The sequence below is a fragment of the Balaenoptera ricei genome, chromosome 1 (genome assembly GCF_028023285.1).
Source record: "Balaenoptera ricei isolate mBalRic1 chromosome 1, mBalRic1.hap2, whole genome shotgun sequence".
Classification (NCBI taxonomy): Eukaryota; Metazoa; Chordata; class Mammalia; order Artiodactyla; family Balaenopteridae; genus Balaenoptera; species Balaenoptera ricei.
Window position 1 is genome coordinate 99,184,225 of NC_082639.1, and position 25,774 is coordinate 99,209,998.

The following is a 25,774-nucleotide window of genomic DNA, read 5'->3' on the forward strand; positions in this document are numbered from 1 at the left end:
GATATAAAGAAAGTGAAACCCCTGTGCATTGCTAGTGGAATGTAAAATGGTTCAGCTGCTATAGAAAACAGTATGGTGGTTCCTCAAAAAATTAAACACAAAATTATATGATCTAGCAATTCCACTTCTAGGTATACACCCAAAAGAACACAAAGCAGGAACTTTTACAGATATTTATGCACCCACGTTCATAGCAGCATTATTCACAATAGTCAAAAGGTAGAAACAGCCCAAATGTCCATTGATGGATGAATGGATAAACAAAATTTTGCATACAACTTATGATGGACTATTACTCAGCCTTAAATATTGTATGATTCCACTGATATGAGATACCTAGAGTAGTCAAACTCATAGAGACAGAAAATAGAATGGTTACCAGGGGACTGGGGAGGAGGGAAGAATGGGGAGTTATTGTTTAATGGGTACAGAATTTCATTTTGGGGTGATGAAAAAATTCGGGGGAATGGATAATGGTGATGGTTGCATAACAATGTACATGTATGTCCCTGAACTGTACATTTTAAAATGTTTAAAATGGTAATTTTAATGTTATATGTATTTTACCACAATTTAAAAAAAATTTTAAAGAATCGAGTTGATATCAGTAATGAGGAAAATAGTTTCATGTTGTACACATCTCAAAACAAAACCAAAAAAAAAAAAAAAGTCCCATTTTTAAAATATTAGAACAATAGCTAGCCACATTAAAAAACTTATAAATGAAGGGATATAAGTTTCCATTCTTTCCTTATAAATATTTAAATTAAGTGAACATATAGCAGAATACCCAAACAGTTTCTCATTCTGCTTTTCCTAAATGTGGCATTAATATAAGCACATTACACGTTTCTTCTACCAGTATACCAATAAACACCACTGAGTTCACTTTGAAACCAATCTGAACAAGTCCTTAAAGAAACGCAGACAATCTCATTACAAAAAGACTGCCTGTGAATGGAATAATTAGTCAGAAAGATTAGTGTTGCATTTGGAAAAGAATACTTACTGCCTTCCCATGTACACTGTAACAGATTAAGAGCACCTTCTATTCGCTTCCAGTGCTGAAGATGAAAGAAAGCATAGGCAATTGCTTCACTATCGCCCCGTTTCAGAATGTGTTCTGGAGGTAAAATGAGACTTTTCATCTCTAGTAAATACTAGAAAAATAACACACACACATAGACACACCACAGAAAAAAAGAAAAAGTATGCTAAATTCAAACATCCGCAGAAGTGTAGATTCAAATTTTATAAAGTTAATTTGATTTAAAAAACAAACAAACATTAAGCTAGTTGAAATGACATGAAGGTCCTACTGACAAAATGCTTATATAAATGCAAATTCCAAAGATCAGAACATTCCTATAGGTAAAAATAAGGTAATAAATGGCTTATGTGTGACTTTACTAAACACAAATGGAAACTCAAGCTGAGGAAATAATGTTGGAGGAAATTATTTATTTTCCAAAAAAGAATAATTGTAAAAAATTATAAAACACAATTTTGGAATAACACATTGTGGCAACATTCAATTTTTTTTTCTTTATTCCCCTTCTATAGTGAAGGAATTTAACTGTTAAGAAGTTCAATTAAATTAATATTTACTGAGTGCAAATCACTATGCTTGTCAGGGAATGCCAAAACACTATTCTCTAGAGCTTCCTAAGGTAATGAGAAAGACAGATTTCTTTTTCTATTTTCTCGGCCGCACTGCGCGGCTTGTGGGATCTTAGTTCCCCGACCTGGGATTGAACCTGGGCCCCTGGCAGTTGAAAGCGCAGAGTCCCAATCACTGGACCGCCAGGGAACTCCCGAGAAAGACAGATTTCTTAAGTTAAAAACTGTAACCATACTGAGACTTCCCTGTGGTCCAGTGGTTAAGAATCCACCTTCCAACGCAGAGGACGCAGGTTTGATCCCTGGGCGGGGACTAAGATCCCACATGCCTCAGGGCAACTAAGCCCGCGTGCCACAACTACTGAGCCTGCGTGATCTAGAGCCCATGCATCACAACTAGAGAGCCCACATGCTGCAACTACTGAGCCCATGCACTCTGGAGCCCGCGCACCACAATGAAGGGCCTGCACACCACAAGGAAAGATCCCACATGCTGCAATGAAGATCCCATGTGATGCAACTAAGACCCTACGCAGCCAAATTAAAAAAAAAAAAAAATTATAACCAGACTATGGTAAGTACTTCACTACAGGTATAGATGTATATAGGAATATGGATAGGAGGTATTAATTTTTTAATTTAATTTTTAATAACAGCTTTATTGAGATATAATTCACATGCTTTACAGTTCACCCATTTAAAGTCCACAATTCAATGGTTTTTAGTATGTTCACAGATATGTGCAACCATCACCACAATTTTAGAACATTTTCATCACTTCAAAAGGAAACCCCAAATGTATATTGGTGCAGCCTCTATGGAAAACAGTATGGAGGTTCCTCAAAAAAACTAAAAATAGAGTTACCATATGATCCAGCAATCCCATTCCTGGGCATATATCTGGAGAAAACTATAATTCGGAAAGATTCATGCATCCCAATGTTCATTGCAGCACTATTTACAATAGCCAACCTAAAAGTCCACTGACAGATGAATGGATAAAGATGTTATACATATATACAATCGAATACTACTCAGCCATAAAAAAGAATGAAATAATGCCATTTGCAGCAACATAGATGGACCCGGAGATAATCATACTAAGTGAAGTAAGTCAGAAAGAGAAAGACAAATACCATATGATATCACTTATATGTGTAATCTAAAATATGACCCAGGGACTTCCCTCGTGGTCCAGCGGTTAAGAATCCGCCTTCCAATGCAGGGGACGCGGGTTCTATCCCTTGTCGGGGAACTAAGATCCCACGTACCGTGGGGAAACTAAGCCTGCGTGCCACAACTACAGAGCTCACGCGCTCTGGAGCTCGCAGGCCACAACTACAGAGCCCACGCGCTCTGGAGCCTGCGTGCCACAACTAGAGAGAAGCCCGCATGCCGCAACGAAAGATCCCCCCCCCATGCCGTAACTAAGACCCGACACAGCCAAAAATAAAATAAATTTAAAAAAATAATAAATAAAAATAAAATAAAATAAAATATGACCCAAGTGAACTTTTATGAAACAGAAACAGACTCATGGACATAGAGAACAGACTTATGGTTGCCAAGGGGAGAGGGGGTGGGGGAGGGATGAACTGGAAGTTTGGGATTAGCAGATGCAAACTATTATATAGAGAATGGATAAACAACAAGTTTCTACTATATAGCACAGGGAACTATATTTAATATCCTGTGATAAACCATAATGGAAAAGAATATGAAAAAGAATGTATATATGTGTATAACTGAATCACTTTGCTCTACAGTAGAAATTGACACAACATGTAAATCAACAATACTTCAATAAAAATTTTAAAATAAGGAAACCCCATACTCTTTAGTTATCTCCCTCTACACCCACAATCCCCCTAAGCTCTAAGCAACCACTAATATACTTTCTGTCTCTATAGATTTGCCTATTCCAGATATTTCATACAAACAGAATCACATAATATAGGGTCTTTTGTGACTGGTTTATTTCACTTAGCATACACCCATGTTGTAGCATGTATCAGTACCCCATTCTTTTTTTTTTTTTTTTTTAATTTATTTATTTATTTATTTATGGCTGTGTTGGGTCTTCGTTTCTGTGCAAGGGCTTTCTCTAGTTGGGGCAAGTGGGGGCCACTCTTCATCGCGGTGCGCGGGCCTCTCACTATCGCGGCCTCTATTGTTGCGGAGCACAGGCTCCAGACGCACAGGCTCAGCAGTTGTGGCTCACGGGCCTAGTTGCTCCGCGGCATGTGGGATCCTCCCAGACCAGGGCTCGAACCCGTGTCCCCTGCATTGGCAGGCAGATTCTCAACCACTGCGCCACCAGGGAAGCCCCCATTCTTTTTTGTGGCTGAATAATATTCCATTGTATGGACAGACCACATTTGTTTATCCATTCTTCATCTGATGGACATTTGGTTTTCATCTTTTGGCTATTATGAATAATGCCGCAATAAACATTTGTGTATGAATTTTCATGTGAACAAATGTTTTCATCTCTCTTGGGTTACCTAGGAGTGGAATTGCTAGGCTATATGGTAATTCTGTGTTTAAGCGGTATTAATTATGATTTAAACCACTTGATAGAATTTGGGATTTGAGCTGATATATAAAGACAGGTGGGATGTGGATGAGCAGGTTGGGGGGTATGGTGGGGAGAAGAATAGGAGGACATATTCAATGTACAGGGCCAACTTGAACAATTTTAACTCTTGAGACTTGAGAGCATAGTACAAGATGAGTGAGTGTGCCTGTTAAAGAAGGATAAGTGAGTGTGCCTGTTAAAGAAGTTATAACCTAACAATTCTTATTCACATATGAAATTAAATTCTAAACTCTTGAAGAAAATACTTGCCTTAATATTATAATCCATAACAAAAGCAGCATAATTAGTTACCGCACTAATCAAATATACTAATTACATGAAGAAAGATGCCAAATTACACTTGTACATCATCTTTATTACTAAAGTGGTCAACTTAAAACAAAATCTTTTAAAAAATATTTAGTTAGTCTTCCAAAGACTGAGGCCAGAGTACACCTCCCCTACTAGACTAGGTGTGAAACCACCTCTTTGGTTTTCAATAATTTGATACCAAATTATGTGTCATATGGTCCAAACCACATTAACATCTATTATAAGATATAAAAAGAGAAACATTCCAAAGGTGTCTTAAAAGATATATTCTCACATTTCAAATTCTAAGTTCCTCAGGTTGTTACACAAGCTAATAAGATAACATAAATTAAACAGTTGAATTTGTGAAACACTTCGTAAAACTACTACAAACAGGAGGAATTCTAAAAATAATTGAAGTGGTTTTAAATTTTAAGCCTTAGGTTATTAATCAATACATATGTACTCATGGTATTAATACATCTAAAGTAATTTTTCTTTTTTGTTTATGGAATGTGCCTTTCCAACACTTACTGAGCTTAATGCTCATCCTGAATTACTCTTATTCCTATACCCCAATAAAGCTGAAATTAAAAAACAAAAAGATAAAAAGAATAATTACTCTTAGCCTTGATGTCTCTAGCTCTCTCCTCAAAGTGTAAGAATGCAGTCTGCTTATCAATTTATTTTAGCATATGTCACAAGCTATGAGATTATTTACTAATCCAGTTTGGGGACTTAACATTTCCCATTCAGTTTCTTAAAGGAATGCAGCAGAGGTTGTGTCCTGGTCAAGCAAAGCCCATTTGCTGCCTGGCTGGGTTCTCTACCCTTAGTGCCTTGGGCCTATATTCAGGAGGGTAATATTCTTTCTAATCCTCTTTAATCCTTGTCCATTTTAACACAGTAAAAGATCACTCGCACCAGGCGACTGTGGGAAAATGGACTCAAATAGCTGACCTCTGACACGACTCCTTATGCTCTTTGCAAGTGCACTAAGAGCTTCTTCAGTAGGAAGCAAAGAAAATGAAGCAAACACAGTGGAATCTCCATCATAAAAAGAATATCTTATTTTCAGAGAGGTTTAATACTTAAACCAAGTCCTTTCGATTAGTGTTCTGTTTTATTTTACAGATAAAAACATCTCAAATTATTTTCAATGTGTTTTAGAACCCTGAAGCTTTAGACTAAACCCTATCTTGGTAGCCACTTAGCAAATGGTAAGCAAAGATATTAAGTTAACAATTATTGAGTAAAACTTATATTATAAAAAGTATCAACTTAATATATCTAAAAATACTTTTGTGAATAGCAACTATATATCTATACTTTCACTGAGTAATAATCTAAGTGACAATTCAGAATCAGATACGGTACGTTTATTAGGAAATAATACTTCAGGATTTTATATTAAAAATCTTCACTATTTAATCATTAAAAAATTGTTTCCTTATGCTGCCTTATTTTTTATTATCATGTCTTACCTACCAGCAAATGTCCTCTACAATTTGACTTCAAAGAAATTCTTATTTTTCAGTTTCTGAAAATAGGACACTGAAATAAAATTTCACCCGCAAAATATAAAGAAAAATTTTCAGTTTAAAGAAAATATACTTAGGGACTTCCCTGGTGGCGCAGTGGTTGAGAATCCGCCTGCCAGCGCAGGGGACACGGGTTCGAGCCCTGGTCCGGGAGGATCCCATGTGCTGCAGAGCAACTAAGCCCGTGCACCACAACTACTGAGCCTGTGCTCTAAAGCCCGCAAGTCACAACTGCTGAGCCGGAGCGCCACAATTACTGAAGCCCACGCGCCTAGAGCCTGTGCTCCGCAACAAGAGAAGCCACCGCAATGAGAAGCCTGTGCGCCACAATGAAGAGGAGCCCCCGCTCACGGCAACTAGAGAAAGCCCGCGTGCAGCAACGAAGACCCAACACAACCAAAAATAAAATAAACTAAAAAGACAAAAAAAAAAAAAGAAAAGAAAATATGCTTAAAATATGTAATTATAGGATTATTATTCATTTTATCTCCTCCACAAAGTGCTACTCAAGAATTTCTGCTACTCAGAATAAGCTGTAGTCACTACACAATAGAAACCATATGCTTCATATTCTACTTCAGCACCTAGTATATTACACTATCCAAAACAGGTCCTAAACTAAGTAACTGACTGGATCTGACATATATAGCTAAAATGTCTTCAAACTCATACCTATACTTCAGTTTTACTTAAAGATATTTTCTAACTTTCTGGGCAAACTAAAAACAAAACAAAATGAAAACAAAAAAATTCTGCTATCAAGACTTTACTTCTGTATGAAGAAGAATATGAAAGGTTAAAAACTGACGGGCAATTTGTTTCGTTTTGGTCTCTCTTTTTTTTTTTTGCTTATAAAAGTACATGCTCACAGTACAAAAATGCAAACATTGCAGAGTTACACAGAAAAGAATCTATTACAAGATTGGAGAATAAAAGAAAAAAGGAAATAAAGATAATAATCTGATTTATGTTTGTCTGGATTTCTTTTTTTTAAGCATAACATACTGATTCTACTTTTCTTAAATATAGTATCAAACTGTTACACAACTCACTTTTTACTTCACAATATATCTTGTATATCTCTTCCCATCTCTATATAGATCTAACTCATTTAAAATATAGTATAGTATTCCATTAAAAGCTGAGTTCTTTTATCAGTTAAGAAATAAGGCCATGCTGAAATTGTACTACTGTCCTTAAAAGGCCCAAAGTGACATAATGTAGCAAAACCCACAAAATATTAAATGGCTTAAAAATTTGATGGGATCTAAAATTTTATTTTCTTTACCTTAGATAGGTCTTTATAGTAATGCAGATCTAAATTACAAACATGTTTATTTACCAAACATTTATTGAATGCCTGTTATGTGCTAAGTAGAATATCAGACATAAAATGATGCTAAGACAAGAGTCCTGCTTTTTAAAAAGCTCACAAATAACTAAGGGAGAGACATACAAACAGACCAAAAGAAGAAAAAAAAAAAAAGATATGATTAAGGTACTAAAGAAACAGAAGAAAGAGCCATTATCTCTGCTTGGGAAAAGTGGGAAAGACACCTCTACAAAGGAAGCAACAGATGAGCAGGATCTTGAAGAATGAGTAGAAACTTGTCAGGTAGAGAAGAGATTGAGCATATGTACAACGGTAGGGAGTCATGAGACCTGGTCAATCCAGGGAATAGTAGCACTGGAGGTAAGGAACAAGGCAGAAGTGGTGAGGAGCGAGGTTGGAGACAGATACTGGGCCCAGACTATGAAGGGTTTCTATACACGCAATACTAAGGGGTTGGTCCTTATCGTATAGGCAATAGGGAACAAGCAGAGCTCTTTAGGCAGAGTAAAATTTGCTATTTAGGTAGATAACTCTGGCAACGGCCAGAGTAGAGAGGGGTTGATGGCAGGGAGACCACTGAGGAATCTCTTTTAATGGTCCAAACGAAAGATGGTAGAGTATTTGAGATTCCTGTATTTCTACACATACATATCTGTATGTTTAAAAATGCATAGAAAATGTCTGGCAACATATACACCACACAGAAACAGTGGTTACGTGAGAGAAGTAGAATTGGGAGAGAAGAAATGGGATTTTTTACTTTATAAACTTCTAAAGGGTCTGAATTTTTTTTTAAAGCATTCATAACTTTTATAACAATAATAATTTTTAAAAGAATAGGTAGTGAAGGTGCACAATGAGCAGTGACAGTGGGGATGGAGTAGATGGCTAGATCTAAAAGAGATTTCATAGGTCATAATACGAGTTGGTAATTTGGAAAGAGCAGAGTAAAGGTTAATTAGAGAAGATAATAATAAAGCCGTAAGTCAAAATATAGAAATAAGGATAGAGAGGTAAGTTGGAGAAGAGACTAAAAAATAAATTTAAAAAAATCAGTTTGAGACACATTAAAGTGTCTGAAGTACTTATTAGATACCCAGGTAAAAATTTCCACAACTAGATAGAAATGCAAGTCTAAAGACAAGGAAGGAAGCCAGAGTTAACATATTTGGAAATAACTGGCAAATAAAATATAGTCAAAGACATAAACCAAGGCTGGTACCTAGTATGTGCTGCAGGACCTTCTATATTACCTCCAAATCACCTTCTTGATATATCTGGAAATTGCCTGGGCCAATTTTAACTAGTATTCAACTATGGACAATATACTCAAATAATTACTCAAAGTCTCTTGCTTTTCACTAAAAATATTAAAAATTAAAGCTACTTTGGAAGCTATAGTTAAAAAGACATAATGATGTATGGTCTGATGGTATCTTTTATAACTCTAAATTCATACCTATGCTTACGCTCAAATTCACTTTAATTTTGAATTGCTTTGATCTTTATAATTTATCTCTAGATTACTTTGTTTCTATTACTTTGCAAATCTTACAACAGCTTTTGACCAAAAGCAATATAATTCTGACCTGAAGTAACGATAATGCTTTATAATCTTCCTCTTAAAAGCAGAGGTTAAAGAAAAATCTCTCTGTAGGCATCTGAAATTAAGGTACTTTGCTCTTGATCAGTCATGCACATCAAGACCAATTTATCTCTCCAATTAGTTTTCTCAGTGCACATTCTATGAGATTGGACAGGCAGCCCGAATGCAAAGATTCCACATGGAGGTGTATTATAAGGGAGACTAAAGAAAGTTCCCAGATAGAAAGTAAACAACTGCTGTATGAATAAACTGAAAGAAAACATGATACCACCTAGCAGCCTCAGGAGCAAAGGGAAAGTGATCTTATATTAAAAGGAGAGGGACGGGAGGCTAAACAGGGCATGTGCTTCAGGAAAATGACTTTCCAAATCATCCTACAGAGCAGCACCTCAAGAGATAAGCATTTCATATCTCAACCTTTCCACCTGGGCCACAGTACAATATAATGGAAAGGCAAAGGCCTCACTGTGCTCTAAGTATGGGTCACAGACTTTAACACCACTTCCCTTTTCTCCCTGTACTCCTGCTATGCCACTCAGAATCTCAACTGAGTGCCCATCTCCCTCATCTTTTACTTATGCTGCTATAATGTAAGTAGTCTGGCCAAAGAAATGTAAGCCTGCTGCTAAAGACCTAGTACCTTCTCTGATGGATGGGACTCATAACATCCTACGGGCTTCAATTTCTGATCAGCCAGAATGGATTTTACCTTTTATGTATCGATTTATTTTTAAAATTCCCCTTGCACTTGTAAAGGCCTCCTGGCATGGTCTACTTTCTTAGCAGCACAATACCAAAACCAGTTTTACTGTAAAATAAGAAATAATAATTTTAAAAAGCTACAGATAGCATATTCCTAAACATGTACTCAAGTTGTAGAGATTTACTAAACAAGGTTTTGTTTTGTTTTTAAATGTTCTACGCCACTCTTCCCTCAAGGGCTTCTTCTGGAAGACACAAACTGTCCTCAGGGTATTAAGTAATTCAAATTAGTTAATTCCTAACTGTCTCACCTAACCATCTTCACCTTCACCCCATCTCAACAAAGGAATCCCCAAATCTTATACACTCTAAAGCACTAAACTAATATTTACAAGGAAAGAGGACACGCTGGAAGAGCTTAAACAGGAGGAGAAAATGGTAACAGAGTATAATAAAGCAGTGATGGCCATAATAATCAAAGCTGTTGCCTGACACTCAGACATTGTGTTGAGAACTTCACATATATCATCTCATTTAATCAGGAGGCATGATACGTTAACAGTGCTTTCCATGTTGAGTCAGATTCTTTTTTCTTTATTGAGGTATAATTTAAAAACAGTAAAATGCACAGGTCTTAAGTATTCAGTTCAGTGAGTTTTAAAAAACATAGAGACAAGGGACTTCCCTGGTGGTCCAGTGGTTAAGAATCCTCCTTCCAATGCAGGGGATGAGGGTTCGATCCCTGGTCAGGGAACTAACATCACACATGCCGCAGGGCAACTAAGCCCGCGAGCTTCAAATACTGAGCCCGAGTGCCACAACTACAGAGCTCGCGCACCACAACTAGAGAGAAGCCCAAGTGCTGCAATGAAAGATCCTGGGTCCCGCAACTAAGACCTGACACAGACAAAAATAAATTAAAAAAAAAAAAGAAAAGAAAAGAAAGTAGACAAGCAACACCATCACTCCAGAAAGTTCTCCTTTCCAGTTAATACCTCTATCCTGACCACCTGAGGCAACCACCGTTCTAATTTCTACCACAATAGATCACTTTTGCCTTTTCTTGAATATCACATAAATGGAATCATTCAGTATATATTCTTTTGGACAATGCTATATTTTTAAGATTCATCCATGTTTTGCTCTATCAGTAGTTCTTTTCTTTTTATTGCTAAACAAATTTTTCTTCTCTTGGATGTATACGTTGGAGTAGAACTGGGTCATAGGGTGAGGTGTATGTTCAATTTTATAAGAAATTGACAAAGTAGTTGTATCATTTTATATACTCTTAGCAGCAATGTATTAGAGTTCTAAATGTTCCACATTCTTACCAATATTTTATCAGTATTTTTTTTTTAAACCAGAAATGTTTTATTCTTAACAACCATAGTTATGTCACCTCCCTGCAGCTAACTTTTATTTATTTTTTTTTTTTTTAATTTATTTATGGCTGTGTTGGGTCTTCATTTCTGTGCGAGGGCTTTCTCTAGTCGCGGCAAGTGGAGGCCACTCTTCATCGCGGTGCGCGGGCCTCTCACTGTCGCGGCCTCTCTTGTTGCAGAGCACAGGCTCCAGACGCTCAGGCTCAGTAATTGTGGCTCACGGGCCTAGTTGCTCCGCGGCATGTGGGATCTTCCCAGACCAGGGCTCGAACCCGTGTCCCCTGCATTGGCAGGCAGATTCTCAACCACTGCGCCACCAGGGAAGCCTATCAGTATTTTTAATTACAGCCATTCTGATAGGCATGATACCTTGTAATTTTATAATGCATTTCCCTGATAACCAACGATGGTGAGCACCTCTTTATGTGTTTATTGGACATTCCAGTATCTTCTTTTCTGAAGTATCTGTTCAAGGCTTTTGACCATGTTTTACATTAAAGTTGTCATTTTATATTTATATATTCTGGATTTGAGTCCTTTGCCAAACAAACTGGAAATATTTTTTTTCCTATTTGTGGTTTGCCTTTTCATTATTTTTAAAATGATGATGATTTTATTTTTATTTATTTATTTATTTTTGCCACACCGCACAGCTCGCGGGATCTTAGTTCCCCAACCAGGGATCGGACCTGTGCCCACGGCAGTGAAAGCACAGAGTCCTAACCACTGGACGGCTGGGGAATTCCCTGCCTTTTCATTTTTCTTAACACTGTCATCAGTGAGAAGAATTTTAAATTTTTGAAAAGGCCAATTAAGAATTTTTTCTCTTACAGTTAAGTGCCTGTTGTGCCCTAGGAAATCTCTGTCTACCCCAAAATTTCAAAGATATTCTTAGATGTTTTCTTCTAGATGAATAGTTTTAGCTCTTACATTTAGGTAAATGATCTATCTCAAATTAATGTTTATGTATGCTATGAGGATATTTCATAATTTTTCCCCCCATTCATACATCTAGATGTTCCAGCACCATTTGTTGAAAAGAGTTTCCTTTCCCCACTGAACTGCATTGGTGCTTTTGTCAAAAACCAAATGACAAAATACATATAGATATATTTCTGCACTTTCTATTCTGTGATTTTGTTTTTAAGGCAAGTATCTCAAATTTAAATCTAAAAATAATAAAATTTAGAAGAATTTGGTGGTAGTATGCTAATAAAAAAAACCTTCAATGAAATATTGCAGCAAGCTATTGCTAGATCCTAAATTAAAGTTAGATAATACTATTCTAACTGATGTGTAAAGTGTCATACTAAGAACAATTACATCTATAGTAAATCACTGATATTTTTGGATTTAATATTTATGATTTCAATCATCTGGGCTATCTCTAAACATCCATGATTTATAAAGCCATAATTTTGCTGAGGCACAAATTTCAATCATTTGTGCTCTGAGGCTTGTGCACACATGTGAGTAACTTACCAAATGAATAACCCTAGTTGACTCTTCAGCATCCATATCTCAGCAAGGTTCACGACCCATCCTCATGTTCTCATTTCAGGAGTAAAATTATATGTTATACTGGTATTTCTCAACCCATGGAGATTCACAATGGTTTTGGACCATATTAATCAAGAATATCAATGGCTAACTATAATAATAATGTTAAAGAATACTTTTTATAATAAAAAGATGAATTTAAAAATGTGCAAAGGACTTGAATATTTATCCAAAGAAGATATACAATCCCACTCCTGGGCATATATCCGGAGAAAACCATAATTAGAAAAGATCCATGCACCCCAACGTTCATTGCAGCACTATTTACAATAGCCAAGACATGGAAGCAACCTAAATGTCCACTGACAGATGAATGGATAAAGAAGATGTGGGGGCTTCCCTGGTGGCGCAGTGGTTGAGAATCTGCCTGCTAATGCAGGGGACACGGGTTCGAGCCCTGGTCTGGGAAGATCCCACATGCCGCGGAGCAACTAGGCCCGTGAGCCACAATTACTGAGCCTGCGCGTCTGGAGCCTGTGCTCCGCAACAAGAGAGGCCGCGATAGTGAGAGGCCCGCGCACCGCGATGAAGAGTGGCCCCCACTTGCCACAACTAGAGAAAGCCCTCGCACAGAAACGAAGACCCAACACAACCATAAATAAATAAATAAATAAATAAAAGTAAATTAAAAAAATTAAAAAAAAAGAAGATGTGGTACATATACACAATGGAAAACTATTCAGCCATAGAAAAGAATGAAATAATGCCATTTGCAGCAACATGGATGGACCTAGAGATTGTCATACTGAGTGAAGTAACTCAGAGAAAGACAAATATCACATAATATCGCTTATATGTGGAATCTAAAAAAAATTGGTACAAATGAACTTATTTACAAAACAGAAATAGAGTCACAGACGTAGAAAACAAACTTATGGTTTCCAGGGGGGAATGGGGGGGAGGGACAAACTGGGAGATTGGGATTGAGATATATACATTCCTATATATAAAATAAATACCTAATAAGGACCTACTGTATAGCACAGCGAACTCTACTCAATACTCTGTAATGGCCTACATGGGAAAAGAATCTAAAAAAAAGTGGATATATGTATAACTGATTCACTTTACTGTGCAGCTGAAACTAACACAACATTGTAAATCAACTATACTCAATAAAAATTATTTTAAAAAATTAAAAAAAAGAAGATATACAAATGGCCAATAAGCACATTAAAAGATGTTCAACATCATTAGTCATTAGGAAATGCAAATCAAAATCACGAGATGCCACTTCACACCTACTAGGACAACTATAGTCAAAACACAGACAATAACAACTGTTGGCACAGATGAACAGAAATTGTAACCCTCAAAAATTGCTGGTGGGAATGTAAAATAGCACAGCCAACTTTGAAAAAGTTTGGCAGTCTCTCAGAAAGTTAAGCATAGAGAATTACCATATGATCCATCGATTCCCCTCCTAGGCATATACCCAAGAGAAGTGAAACCATGTGTCCACACAAAAACTTGTACTTGAATATTCATACCAGCATTATTCATAATAGCCAAAAAGTGGAACCAACCCAAATGCCCATTCAACTGATGAATGGATAAACAAAATGTGGTATATCCATACAATGGATTATTACTCAGCCATAAAAAGAAAGGAAGTATTGATACCTGCTACATTATGCTAAGTGAAAAGGCCACATATTGTATAATTCTAAATCTACAGAGACAGAAAGTAGGTCTGTGTTGTCATGGATTCGGGGAGGGAGGAATGGGGAGTGACTGCTAATAGCTACAGGGTTTCTTTTGGGGGTAATAAAAATGTTCTAGAATCAGAGAGTGGTGATGATTACACAACCCTGTGAATATACTAAAAACCATTGAATTTGTATACTTTAAAAGGGTGAATTATATTGTATGTGAATTATTTCAATTAAAAAAATACTTTCTGGGCTTCCCTGGTGGCGCAGTGGTTGAGAATCTGCCTGCCAATGCAGGGGACACGGGTTCGAGCCCTGGTCTGGGAAGATCCCACATGCCGCGGAGCAACTGGGCCCGTGAGCCACGATTACTGAGCCTGCGCGTCTGGAGCTTGTGCTCCACAACAAGAGAGGCCGCGATAGTGAGAGGCCCGCGCACCGCGACGAAGAGTGGCCCCCACTTGCCACAGCTAGAGAAAGCCCTCGCACGGAGACGAAGACCCAACACAGCCATAAATAAATAAATAAAATTTAAAAACAGAGCAACATCTCCATTGTTTAAAAAAAAAAAAAAACTTTCTATAAAACTTCTTGATGGATAATAAAAAAATGTGAGACACAAGAATGACTGAAACAGGATGCTATGGAATATTTAAAAGGTATGAAATATTTTCTATCATAAAAATTTAAAAACCAACAATTTCTATAGTAGATGAAAGATACACAATCTTTTTCTTGTTTGGTGACTAAAACAAAATGTTTATTGAACCAAAGCTATACCTAGGTAATGAAGAACAAGTCAAAAATCATGAAAACATGCTGTTCTAATTTTTTACTATTACTATCACAGTTACTGTATACTGAATTCATTCAGTAGATTAAAAAAATCTGTAAAAGCAATCAATACTGATGAAACATCTAAAGCAAATTCATAGCCTGAAGAGATTTATGTGATCTTTTTCTACTGCACTTCTAATAGCTTCCAGCTTTAACAAATTGCACAGCTCTAGACCTACAGCCATTCCTGTTGTAGTTATGTGGAAAGTAGCCAAAATAGTTCCTGCTAAAACAGCTTTACAATTTGTCATTTTACTGGTAAGATTCATACAACATTTGAAAATTTGCATAATAAATTTGTAAGAATAAAAGAAGGTTTAAAAATATATATATATATATTTAAGTGTCACTGTTCATTAGGTTAAGTAAGTTATCAAGACACATTGTTGAAGTCTGAGGAAGAAAACCCCTAAAGCCCTTTATGTTTGCTGGCTCCAGCTGAGAGAATCACAAATAGAGACTGTAACAGAGAGAGGGAGAGAGAATATCTGTACATAACCTTCATCACTTGTAAAACCCTAGCAAAAACAGCCACAAATTCCAGCGCTCTCCCAATTCATATAACACTAATGTTATTTAAGTGGGATATTATCCAAATTGTTGGAGCATAAAATTTCCCCCCTAAAACCTTAATTTTTATCCTGTTTGGTAACACCCAGCTTAAACTGCCTATTCACAAACAATAATGTCAGGTTACAGAGCCATTCTACTCAGTTGGATATTTTGATAGAGTTGAATTGTCAACTGGTTTTGATATTTAGGTGAGGGGAAAATATATAAATTTCTACCTATAAGTAAAAATGATTGTTTTTCAGGCAAGGCTTTACTGGGGCTAAAAATGATTTGCAAATATTGCAGTATATACATATTACATACTTATTAAATGTATATATTTAATTAAATAATGTATTTTACAGTTTTACTGACGTATACTTTATATATCACAAAATTTACCATTTTAAGTATACAGTTCAATGATTTTTACTAAATTTATACAGTTGTGCAACCATCACCATAAAAAGTTCCCTCATGCCTGTTTGCAGTCAATCTCCACTCCTACCCACAGCCCCAGGGAACCACTGATCTGCCTTTTGTGTCTATAGTTTTACCTATTTCATAAATTTCATATAAATGGAATCATACAATATGCTTTTTTTTTTTAAGGAAATATAATACACTCCTTGGCTCAACTGTAAGTATTGATGATAATTTATTTTTTTTAATATTTATTTATTTATTTGGTTGTGCCAGGTCTTAGTTGTGGCAGGTGGGCTCCTTTAGTTGCGGCAGGCAGGCTCCTTAGTTGCGACTTGCCGGCTCCTTAGTTGTGGCATGCAAACTCTTAGTTGCGGCATGTGTATGGGATCTAGTTCCCTGGCTAGGGATTGAACCCGGGCCGCCTGCATTGGGAGTGCAGAGTCTTAACCACTGTGCAACTAGGGCAGTCCCCAGTATGTCGTCTTTTTTTTTTTTTTTTAATTTATTTTTTGGCTGTGTTGGGTCTTCGTTGCTGCATGTGGGCTTTCTCTAGTGGCAAGCGGGGGCTACTCTTTGATGCAGTGCGCGGGCTTCACATTGCAGTGGCTTCTCTTTGTTGCAGAGCATGGGCTCTAGGCACGCGGACTTCAGTAGCTGTGGCTCACAGGTTCTAGAGCGCAGGCTCAGTAGTTGTGGCGCACAGGTTTAGTTGCTCCGCGGCATGTGGGATCTTCCCGGACCAGGGCTCAAACCCATATCCCCTGCATTGGCAGGCGGATTCTTAACCACTGTGCCACCAAGGAAGTCCCCAATATGTTGTCTTTTGCGTCTGGTTTCTTGCACTTGGCATAAAGTATTTGAGGTTCATTTATGTTGTTGCATGTACTTATACTTTGTTCCTTTTTAGTGCTAAGAAGTGTTCCATTATGTGGATATATCACAATTTATTTATTCATTCACCTATCTTTGGACTGTTTCAAATTTTTTGCTATTGTGAATAATATTGCTACGAACACTTTCATACAAGTCTTTGTATAGACATACATTTCCATTGCTCTTGGGTAAATACCTAGGAATGGAATTGATGGATCATATGGTAAGTATATGTTTAACTACACAACTGTTTTCCAAAGTAGCTATACTATTTTAAATGCCTGGTAGCAATATACGCATTTTCTCTACATTCTTGCCAACACCTGATATTGTCAGTCTATATGAGTATAGCCATTCTAGTGGATATAAAGTAGTATCACACTGTGGTTCTAATTTGTGTTTTCCCAATGACTAATGATGTTGAGTATCTTTTCATGTGCCTTCTTTGATAGCTAATTCATAAACCTTCTTTGATGAAGTGACTATTCAAATCCTTTGTCCATGTTTTAATTGAGTTCTTTGTCCTATTATTACTGAGTTATAAGAGTTCTTTATAAGTTCTGGATACCAAACTTTAAGAGATAAATGACCTGCAGTCATTTGGCTTATCTTTCCATTTTGTTAATGATAACTTCTGAAGAGCAAACATTTTAAGAAGTCCAATCTATCAGTTTTTTTCTTTTATTGATCATGCTTTTGAAGAAATCTTTGCCTAACCCAAGTTCTGTTTCCTTCTAGAAGTTTTATAATTTTACTTCTTACATTTAGATCTTTGATCCATTTTGAGTTAATTTTTTATTTGGCATGAGGAGAGGGTCTAGGTTGTTTGTTTGTTTTTCATATAGACACCTGATTTTTCCAGCACCATTTGTTGAAAAGATTATCCTTTCCCCATTGAATTGCATTGGAACTCTTGTTGAAAATCAACTGACCAAAATTATGTGAGTTTATTTCAGGATTCTCTATTGTCTTTCATTGATCTACATTTCAACCTTCATGCCAATATTATACTATTTTAATTACTGTAGCTTTAAAAATGTCTTGAAATTGGGTAGTATAAGTCCCTCTAACCTTACTGTTCTTTCTCAAAATGGTTTTGGCTATTCTAGATCCTTTGCATTTCCATATAAATTTTAGAATGAGCTTGTCAGTTTTTACAAACGAGTCTACTAGGATTTTAATAGGAATTGCATTTAATCTATAGATCAATTTAGGGAGAACTGTGATCTTAACAATAATTAGTCTTCTAATCCACAAACATGGTATATATCTCCATTTATTTAGGTCTTCTTTAATTTCTCTCAGAAGTATTTTGGAGTATTTCACTATATGTGTGTGTAGGTTTTTAAACTCAAAACAAGTATCACTAAAAGCATCACAGATTATTTAGACAGATTCAATATGAAGGTTAATATATATTACATATCCAACAATTTATTTTTATAATTTGGGCAATGCCTGGGATTTCCGCTACCCTCCCCTCACCCATGTGGCTCTGGCAGTACTTTTGAAAACCAATGCACAATGCACACCATTAGAATTGTTACTGCTGAAACTGACAAAGGACTAATCTCCAAAATACACAAGCAGCTCATGCAGCTCAATATCAAAAAAAACAAATAACCCTATCCAAAAATGGGCCGAAGACCTAAACAGACATTTCTCCAAAGAAGATATACAGATTGCCAACAAACACATTAAAGGATGCTCAACATCACTAACAGTAGAGAAATGTAAATCAAAACTACAATGAAGTATCACCTCACACCAGTCAGAATGGCCATCATCAAGAAATCTATGAACAATAAACGCTGGAAAGGGTGTGGGGAAAAGGGAACCCTCTTGCAATGCTGGTGGGAATGTAACTGATACAGCCACTATGGAGAACAGTATGGAGGTTCCTTAAAAAACTAAAAATAGAACTACCATACGACCCAGCAATCCCACTACTGGGCATATACCCTGCGAAAACCATAATTCAAAAAAAGTCATGTACCACAATGTTCACTGCAACTCTATTTACAATAGCCAGGACATGGAAGCAACCTAAGCGTCCATCGACAGATGAATGGATAGAGAAGATGTGGCACATATATACAATGGACTATTACTCAGCCATAAAAAGGAACGAAATTGAGTTATTTGTAGTGAGGTGGACAGGCCTAGAGACTGTCATACAGAGTGAAGTAAGTCAGAAAGAGAAAAACAAATAACCATGTGCTAACACATATATATGGAATCTAAAAGAAAAAAAATGGTTCTGAAGAACCTAGGGGCAGAACAGGAATAAAGATGCAGACGTAGAGAATGGACTTGAGGACACGGGGAGGGGGAAGGGTAAGCTGGGACAAAGTGAGAGAGTGGCATGGACATATATACACTACCAAATGTAAAATAGCTAGCTAGTAGGAAGCAGTTGCATAGCACAGGGAGATCAGCTCGGTGCTTTGTGTCCCCCTAGAGGGGTGGGATAGGGAGGGTGGGAGGGAGATGCAAGAGGGAGGGGATATGGGGATATATGTATATGTATAGCTGATTCACTTTGTTATACAACAGAAACTAACACACCAATGTAAAGCAATTATACTCCAATAAAGATGTTAAAAAAAAAAAAGAATTGTTACTGCTGAGAATACATTTTACGTAAGAGGGTTTTTAAAGCAGAAAAGAACCACCACAGGGAAGAGACAATCCCTATTTTGTTATTTTGAGTGGGAATTAAATAAAATTTTTAGATATCAATGGTGTATTTAATTTGAATAGTTCTGATTAATAACTGCTGCTTATCTTCTCACACAAGGAACAGATTTCCACCCCATCCTGGGTAATAACAATAACAACCACTTCTGTAAAGCTTATTACGTGTTAGGCACTCTTCTAAGCACTTTAAAGATATGCACTCATTTAATCTTAATAACAACTCTAAAAGGTAGGGAATATTATCCCCAGTTTACACATGAGGAAACTCAAGTCTAGAGAAGTTAAGTAACTTGTCCAAGGTAATACAGCTAGGAGGTAGTGGAGCCAGAATTCAAATGTAGGCAGTTTAGTTGCTGAATCCGTTCTCTTAACCACTCTGCAGCATGAGAGAGCAGAGCATTTCATATACAAGTATTTTTAGACCTCTGCTTCCAGTAATGGAAGACTGGGTAACTCAGATGAACCCTCCCAGACAGCTAGAAAAGCCGTCAATTTTTAAAAGTTGAATCAAATACATCAGAGAATTAACAAAGGGTAGAGAATTACCAGGACACAGTCCAAAGACGGCAGAAAGCAGAGAAGTAAGCCACACCTGGGGCTTCTTTCACTATAGGGACATTTGACAATTCTGGAAAAGATAGCTAGGAGGCTGTTCAGTATTTCTGCCAGTTTCATAAGGCTACAGGAACAAAAGTTGAAGTCCAAGACCAGTCAAGAGTGAGAGCCTAGCAAAACCCTCAGGATTGGACTGGGACTCTGAAAGGCTGCATTTTAGGAATAAGGGTGAACCAGAAATAAACTGAAACTTTCATGGACTGCAGTCCAGTTTCAAGTCAACCGGGTAGATCAGAAAGTTTCAATCCCTGAAACTGAATTAAGGTGATCCTGTCCTACCAATGCTTCTTCCAAGCATCTAAGGGCAAGGAAAATCCTCTATGAAGGAATATAATATTATCTGAGATTTTAAGCTATTTCTACAATTTTTCAAATAAAATATCTGGCACATAGTGAAAGAAAATCAGGCATAAGAGAAAAGACAATATGAACATGATGCAGCAGAAAAAAACAGATATTAAAAACAGATACAGAGACGTTCTGGATATTGGGATTATCAGAGAAAGACTTTAAGATAGCTACTTTATTTTCAAAGAGATAATAGATTATATTTAAACTTTTGGCAGAGAATTCAAACCTATAAATAATATAAGAGATGTGAAAAATAAACAGAAATTCAAGAATTAAAAAATGTTTCAAAGGGGTGAAATCACACAGAGTATGTTCTCTGGCCACAATGCAATTATGTCAGAAATCATTGATAAAAAGACAATTTTCATATGTTTTAAAATTAAGAAATACACGTCTAAATGGAATAAATATACCTCTAAATCAAAGAGGAAGCCATAGTGGAAATTAGAAAATATTTTTGAACTAAATTATAAAAAAAATAACGCTATAGTATGCAGTCAAAATTGTACTTAGAGAGAGGTTTATAGACTTAAATGGATATGTTAGAAAAAGAAAGACTAAAAATTAATGAGTTAAATACCTTTATAAGAAGATACAAGAGGGACTTCCCTGGTGGTTCAGTGGTTAAGAATCTGCCTGCCAAAGCAGGGGACACAGGTTCACGCCCTGGTCCGGGAAGATCCCACATGCCACGGAGCAACTAAGCCCGTGTGCCACAACTACTGAGCCTGTGCTCTAGAGCCTGTGAGCCACAACTACTGAGCCCACGTGCCACAACTACTGAGGCCTGTGCACCCAGAGCCCGTGCTCTGCAACAAGAGAAGCCACTGCAATGAGAAGCCCGCACACCACAACGAAGACCCAACGCAGCCAAAAATAATTAATTAAAAAAAAAAGAAGATACAAGAAATAAAAAAAATAAAATGGGGCCAAAGAAAGTTGAAAGAAGGCCGTAAAGAGCAGAAATGAATGAACCAGAAAACAAATTGCAAAGAAGATCAACAAAGCCAGAGGTTGGTTCTTCACAAAGACTAATAAAATTGATAAATCCCTGAGGAATCCAATAGAGGGGCAAAAAAAAAAAGGTAGCCAGTGTTATGAATTAAAAAATGGATGTTACAACTGATTCTGCACATATTAACAAGCTAATAAAAGGATTTTATGAAATCTTTATGCCAATAAATTTGAAAATTTTGACGTAATAAATTCCTAGAAAAATACAACTTACCAAAAACTAACACAAGAAGAAACAAGAAATGTGAATAGTTATGGAATGGTTAAAGAAATTGAATTTGTAATTAAACTATTAAAGATATGAAATTTGTAATGAAAATTCTTCTCACAAAGAAAAATCCAAAATCAGACGGCTTTATCAGCAAATTCTTCCAATCATTGAAGGCAGAAATAATTCTAATTTTTACACAAATTATTCCAGAGAATGATAAAAGAGGGACAATTCCTTAACTTGTTTTATAAAGCCAGCAATAAAGGGAAAGTATAGACTAAAAATATAAGAAAAGAAGGAAAAACAGAATTAATAAACATAATTAATGTCAGAATGGTGGTTACGTTTAGGTAGGAGGGAAGAAGTTGTAATTGGGAAAGGGCAGGTGGGTTTCTGGGGGCTGACAATGTTGTTTCTTGACCTCAGTGGTAGTTTCCACTCATTTGCTTTAAAATAAATCATTAAGATACACATTTCTGTTTTTTACACTTTGCTGTATATGTATTACAATTCACACTAAAATTTTTATTGAAATTTATGGGACCAGTTTCACTTAATGAGAGAATGGCATAAATATTTGTTGACTCTCATCCTTAGATTTCAGTAATATTCTTGACTCTGTCTTTACTTACTCTAACAGACTTACAACTTGAATTTCTTCGAGATTATTTTTTAGAGGTTAATCCTTTAATGTTTACTAGTTTCCAAATTCCACTAACATATTATACTGGAATCAACAGTTACAATTACTCTTTTAAATAAAGGCATATTCTTGAATATTCTATACTCCCTAACTTGGGGCATTGTTTTTAAAACCCAAAATTTCACCTTGGGTTATAAGACACAAAGATTAACCAATGATCTGTATGTCTGCAAGGTGTACAACATTAAGACAAATGAGATGAGTACAGTTCATCTGGGACTAAATAAACATCAACTCAGCAGTTTTTCTGGGAACTTTCACATCTGTTTCCTAACACTGATTATTTTAATCTATTTGTCTTCAGTCTTTGTCTACCCAGCCCTCATTCAAAAGCATCTGTCTAGTGTAAAAACCTTTTATAGTAACAGGAAATTTGATTTAATGGTCTGAAATATGAATGATCTTTTATTAGGACCAAGCCATTTTATTTCTTCTCTATAACTATAGTAAAAGGAACAGCTAAGTGAACATATATTGTACATCAAATTTTATTTTGACAGCAATTATAAAGCCTATACTGAAATACTGCTCCTATCCACCTTTCTAAATTCTTTTTAACATCCCCTTTAGGGCAAACACTAAGCATCAAAATATAGCAGACTAAAACAATTCTGCCTCAAATTACGGAGACCCAAACTTTGGTCTATACGCTGTTGTCAATTTGATTAACTTAAATAAAAATAGTATGTCTATCATAAAGTTTCTTACTTTTGGAACATGAGGATTAAATTCCACAGCTCTATGAATTGCTTCCACAGCATTAATTTCTGCTGTGCTTAACCCTCTTCTGGAGGCTGTTTCTGGAGAGAATCTATAAGAAAACCACAAAATGAAGAAATAAATATTTAAATAAATATTTTAATCAATTAATTAATTGAGATCATAATCTAGCCCCCTAAATCAGAGGTTTCTGGTGATGGCCAAAGTCAAAGCCAAATAGCTACTAAACATAAAAGTAAAGCCTTTGGTTCAACATATAAAGGAAGGCAGCATAAGAAATGGAAATCTTCAAGTTAAGGTGAAGAAAGCCTTCAGAAGTCCATTAAAGGCACACTTTGGGCAAAGTAATAAAATAAGAAATGCTACACAGGGACATCTAGAGAATCTCATGAAATAGAAGTACATTCTTATCAAATTTTCACTGTTCACAGACTGTGAACAGTCCATTCTAATTCATATCAAGCCACAGTAATCTAAGGTGAAAGAAAGCAGTTGCCATTTGGTTGGTTTCTGAATAACTTACCTGTGGAATAAAGAGAAATTCATTAAGGACAGCCAAAAATACAAGGAAATCAGAATAACTCAGAATTATAATCTCAAAACAGATAACATGAAACCTATTTCCCTACCACACACCTTACCATTACCATCAGAGCTACTATGTACTGGATGTACTTTCTATCTAGCATTGCTTTGGTCATTTAACACATATAATCCTCACACAACCACCCTACAGTATTATTATTCTCATTTTACAGATAACGAAGAAACTCAAACTGATTAACTTGACCAAAGTTCCACAGCTGGTATGCTGTAGACTTTGAATTTGAACCCAAGTTTACTTAGCTCTAAAAACCTTGCTCTTTCCACAACACATAGTAAGAAGCTTCTAAGCCCCATAAGATCAAGGGTTATTCAGCAGGAAGTAGGGACAAACAAAAGCATTGTTTAAAGTCAGTGGATGAAAAACAATATTGAGTTTAGCAGTCTTTCTAAACTATTATAGTTTTCATAACTACTTACTTATCTGAAACAGTCCTTGTCTTCAATAGTGCTGCTGTATAACAGATGGCTGCTGACTTTGGAAGGCTTATATCTATAATAATAATTTTTAATTTAGGTAAGAATCACAAAAATATCTTAAGACAATTTCTAATAAGAATAATTCATAGTTCAAATTTAATGGATATAATTTAGTAGTAAAAGCACATGGACATATAATTGGAAAACCTGAGTTTGAATCTTGATTCTACTATTTACCAGCTATGCATCCTTGAACTAGCAGCAACTTCTTTAACCTCAGTTTTCCCAAAATAGAGAAATGGTACTTTTCTAGCACAGATTAAATTAAACCATGTCTGTGAAAGCCCTCATACAATGGTAAAAAGTACTCAACAAATGCTTATAAGAAGCTGCTTATAATAATACTATCCAAGGAAAAAGCCATTGCATAGATAGAACTATGTAAAAACTCCACCTATTCACAGAGAAAAACTAAGATTAAAAAAAAAAAAATTAATGGGACTTCCCTGGTGGCCCAGTGGGTAAGACTCCACGCTCCCAATGCAGGGGGCCCGGGTTCAATCCCTGGTTGGGGAACTAGATCCCACATGCTTGCCACAACTAAGAGTGCGCATGTCACAACTAAGAAGCCCACATGCCACAACTAAAGATCCTGCGTGACACAACGAAGATCCCACATGCCGCGACTAAGACCCGGCGCAGCCTAAATAAATAAATAAATAAATGTTTAAAAAAATTAATAGTAGTTAAATCCAGGTGATATAATTATGGGTGGTTTTCATTTTTTTCTTCTTCCGATGTTTTTGCACTTTCTACATTTTCTTAAATGATGATTTTTTATAAAATAAAAAGAAATTGAGAACTACAATGAAATTAATTATATAAGTTCTTTCTTAAAGAATGACCAAAATAATGTTATTGGGAGAGTAAGACTACAGAACTCTCTTTCCAGATTCCAGAGTTATACCAGCAAATGGAGAACTAAAGAAGTAAACTTGCTTTTAACTTTTTCAGGATTCTAGAAGGGTAAAAACTGGGGACTCATAAAAATAACTGAAAACACAGAAGCATATCCAAGTTGCTAGTTTTATTTTATTTTTAATGAATAGGTCCTATCTGATTTTTCATATTCAGTCCCTAAGCTTGTTCATCGTAGTATCATAAGCAGGCCATGCATCTGATAAGTAACATATGGAAAGAATTTCTCACAAATTTCTCCATGAGCCTATACTACTCTAAAGCACTTCCTAAGAATTCCAGATGTTTAAAAGAAATAAACTTCTCTTTCCAATTGTAACACATTTCAAACTTTCCAAGTCATGGAGATTCCCAAGCTAATGGGTAGGAGCTTACAACAGGAGAGTGTGAATAAGTGACTTATATGTGTTCTAATACAGTGAAAGATATGACTAGAAATATTATGCTAGTTAGGATGTTTTCAGCTTGGGGTTAAAAGCTGATGC

The 25,774-nt window shown here is 36.1% G+C and overlaps 1 protein-coding gene across 6 annotated transcripts in view; it reads right to left on the reverse strand.

The window, feature by feature from the left end:
* The window catches only part of ST7L (suppression of tumorigenicity 7 like), a 144,262-nt gene that overhangs the window by 88,462 nt on the left and 30,026 nt on the right, over window positions 1–25,774 (reverse strand). For 3 of the 6 annotated variants that reach the window (XM_059927837.1, XM_059927858.1, XM_059927847.1), the window contains exons 10-12: window positions 24,312–24,384; window positions 23,277–23,379; window positions 1,010–1,160 (exon numbers count right to left, since the gene is read on the reverse strand). In XM_059927837.1, coding sequence (XP_059783820.1) covers window positions 1,010–1,160; window positions 23,277–23,379; window positions 24,312–24,384 — 327 coding nt within the window. The remainder of the gene's footprint in view (window positions 1–1,009; window positions 1,161–23,276; window positions 23,380–24,311; window positions 24,385–25,774) is intronic. The other 3 variants (XR_009504193.1, XM_059927868.1, XM_059927881.1) reach the window with 1 other exon arrangement.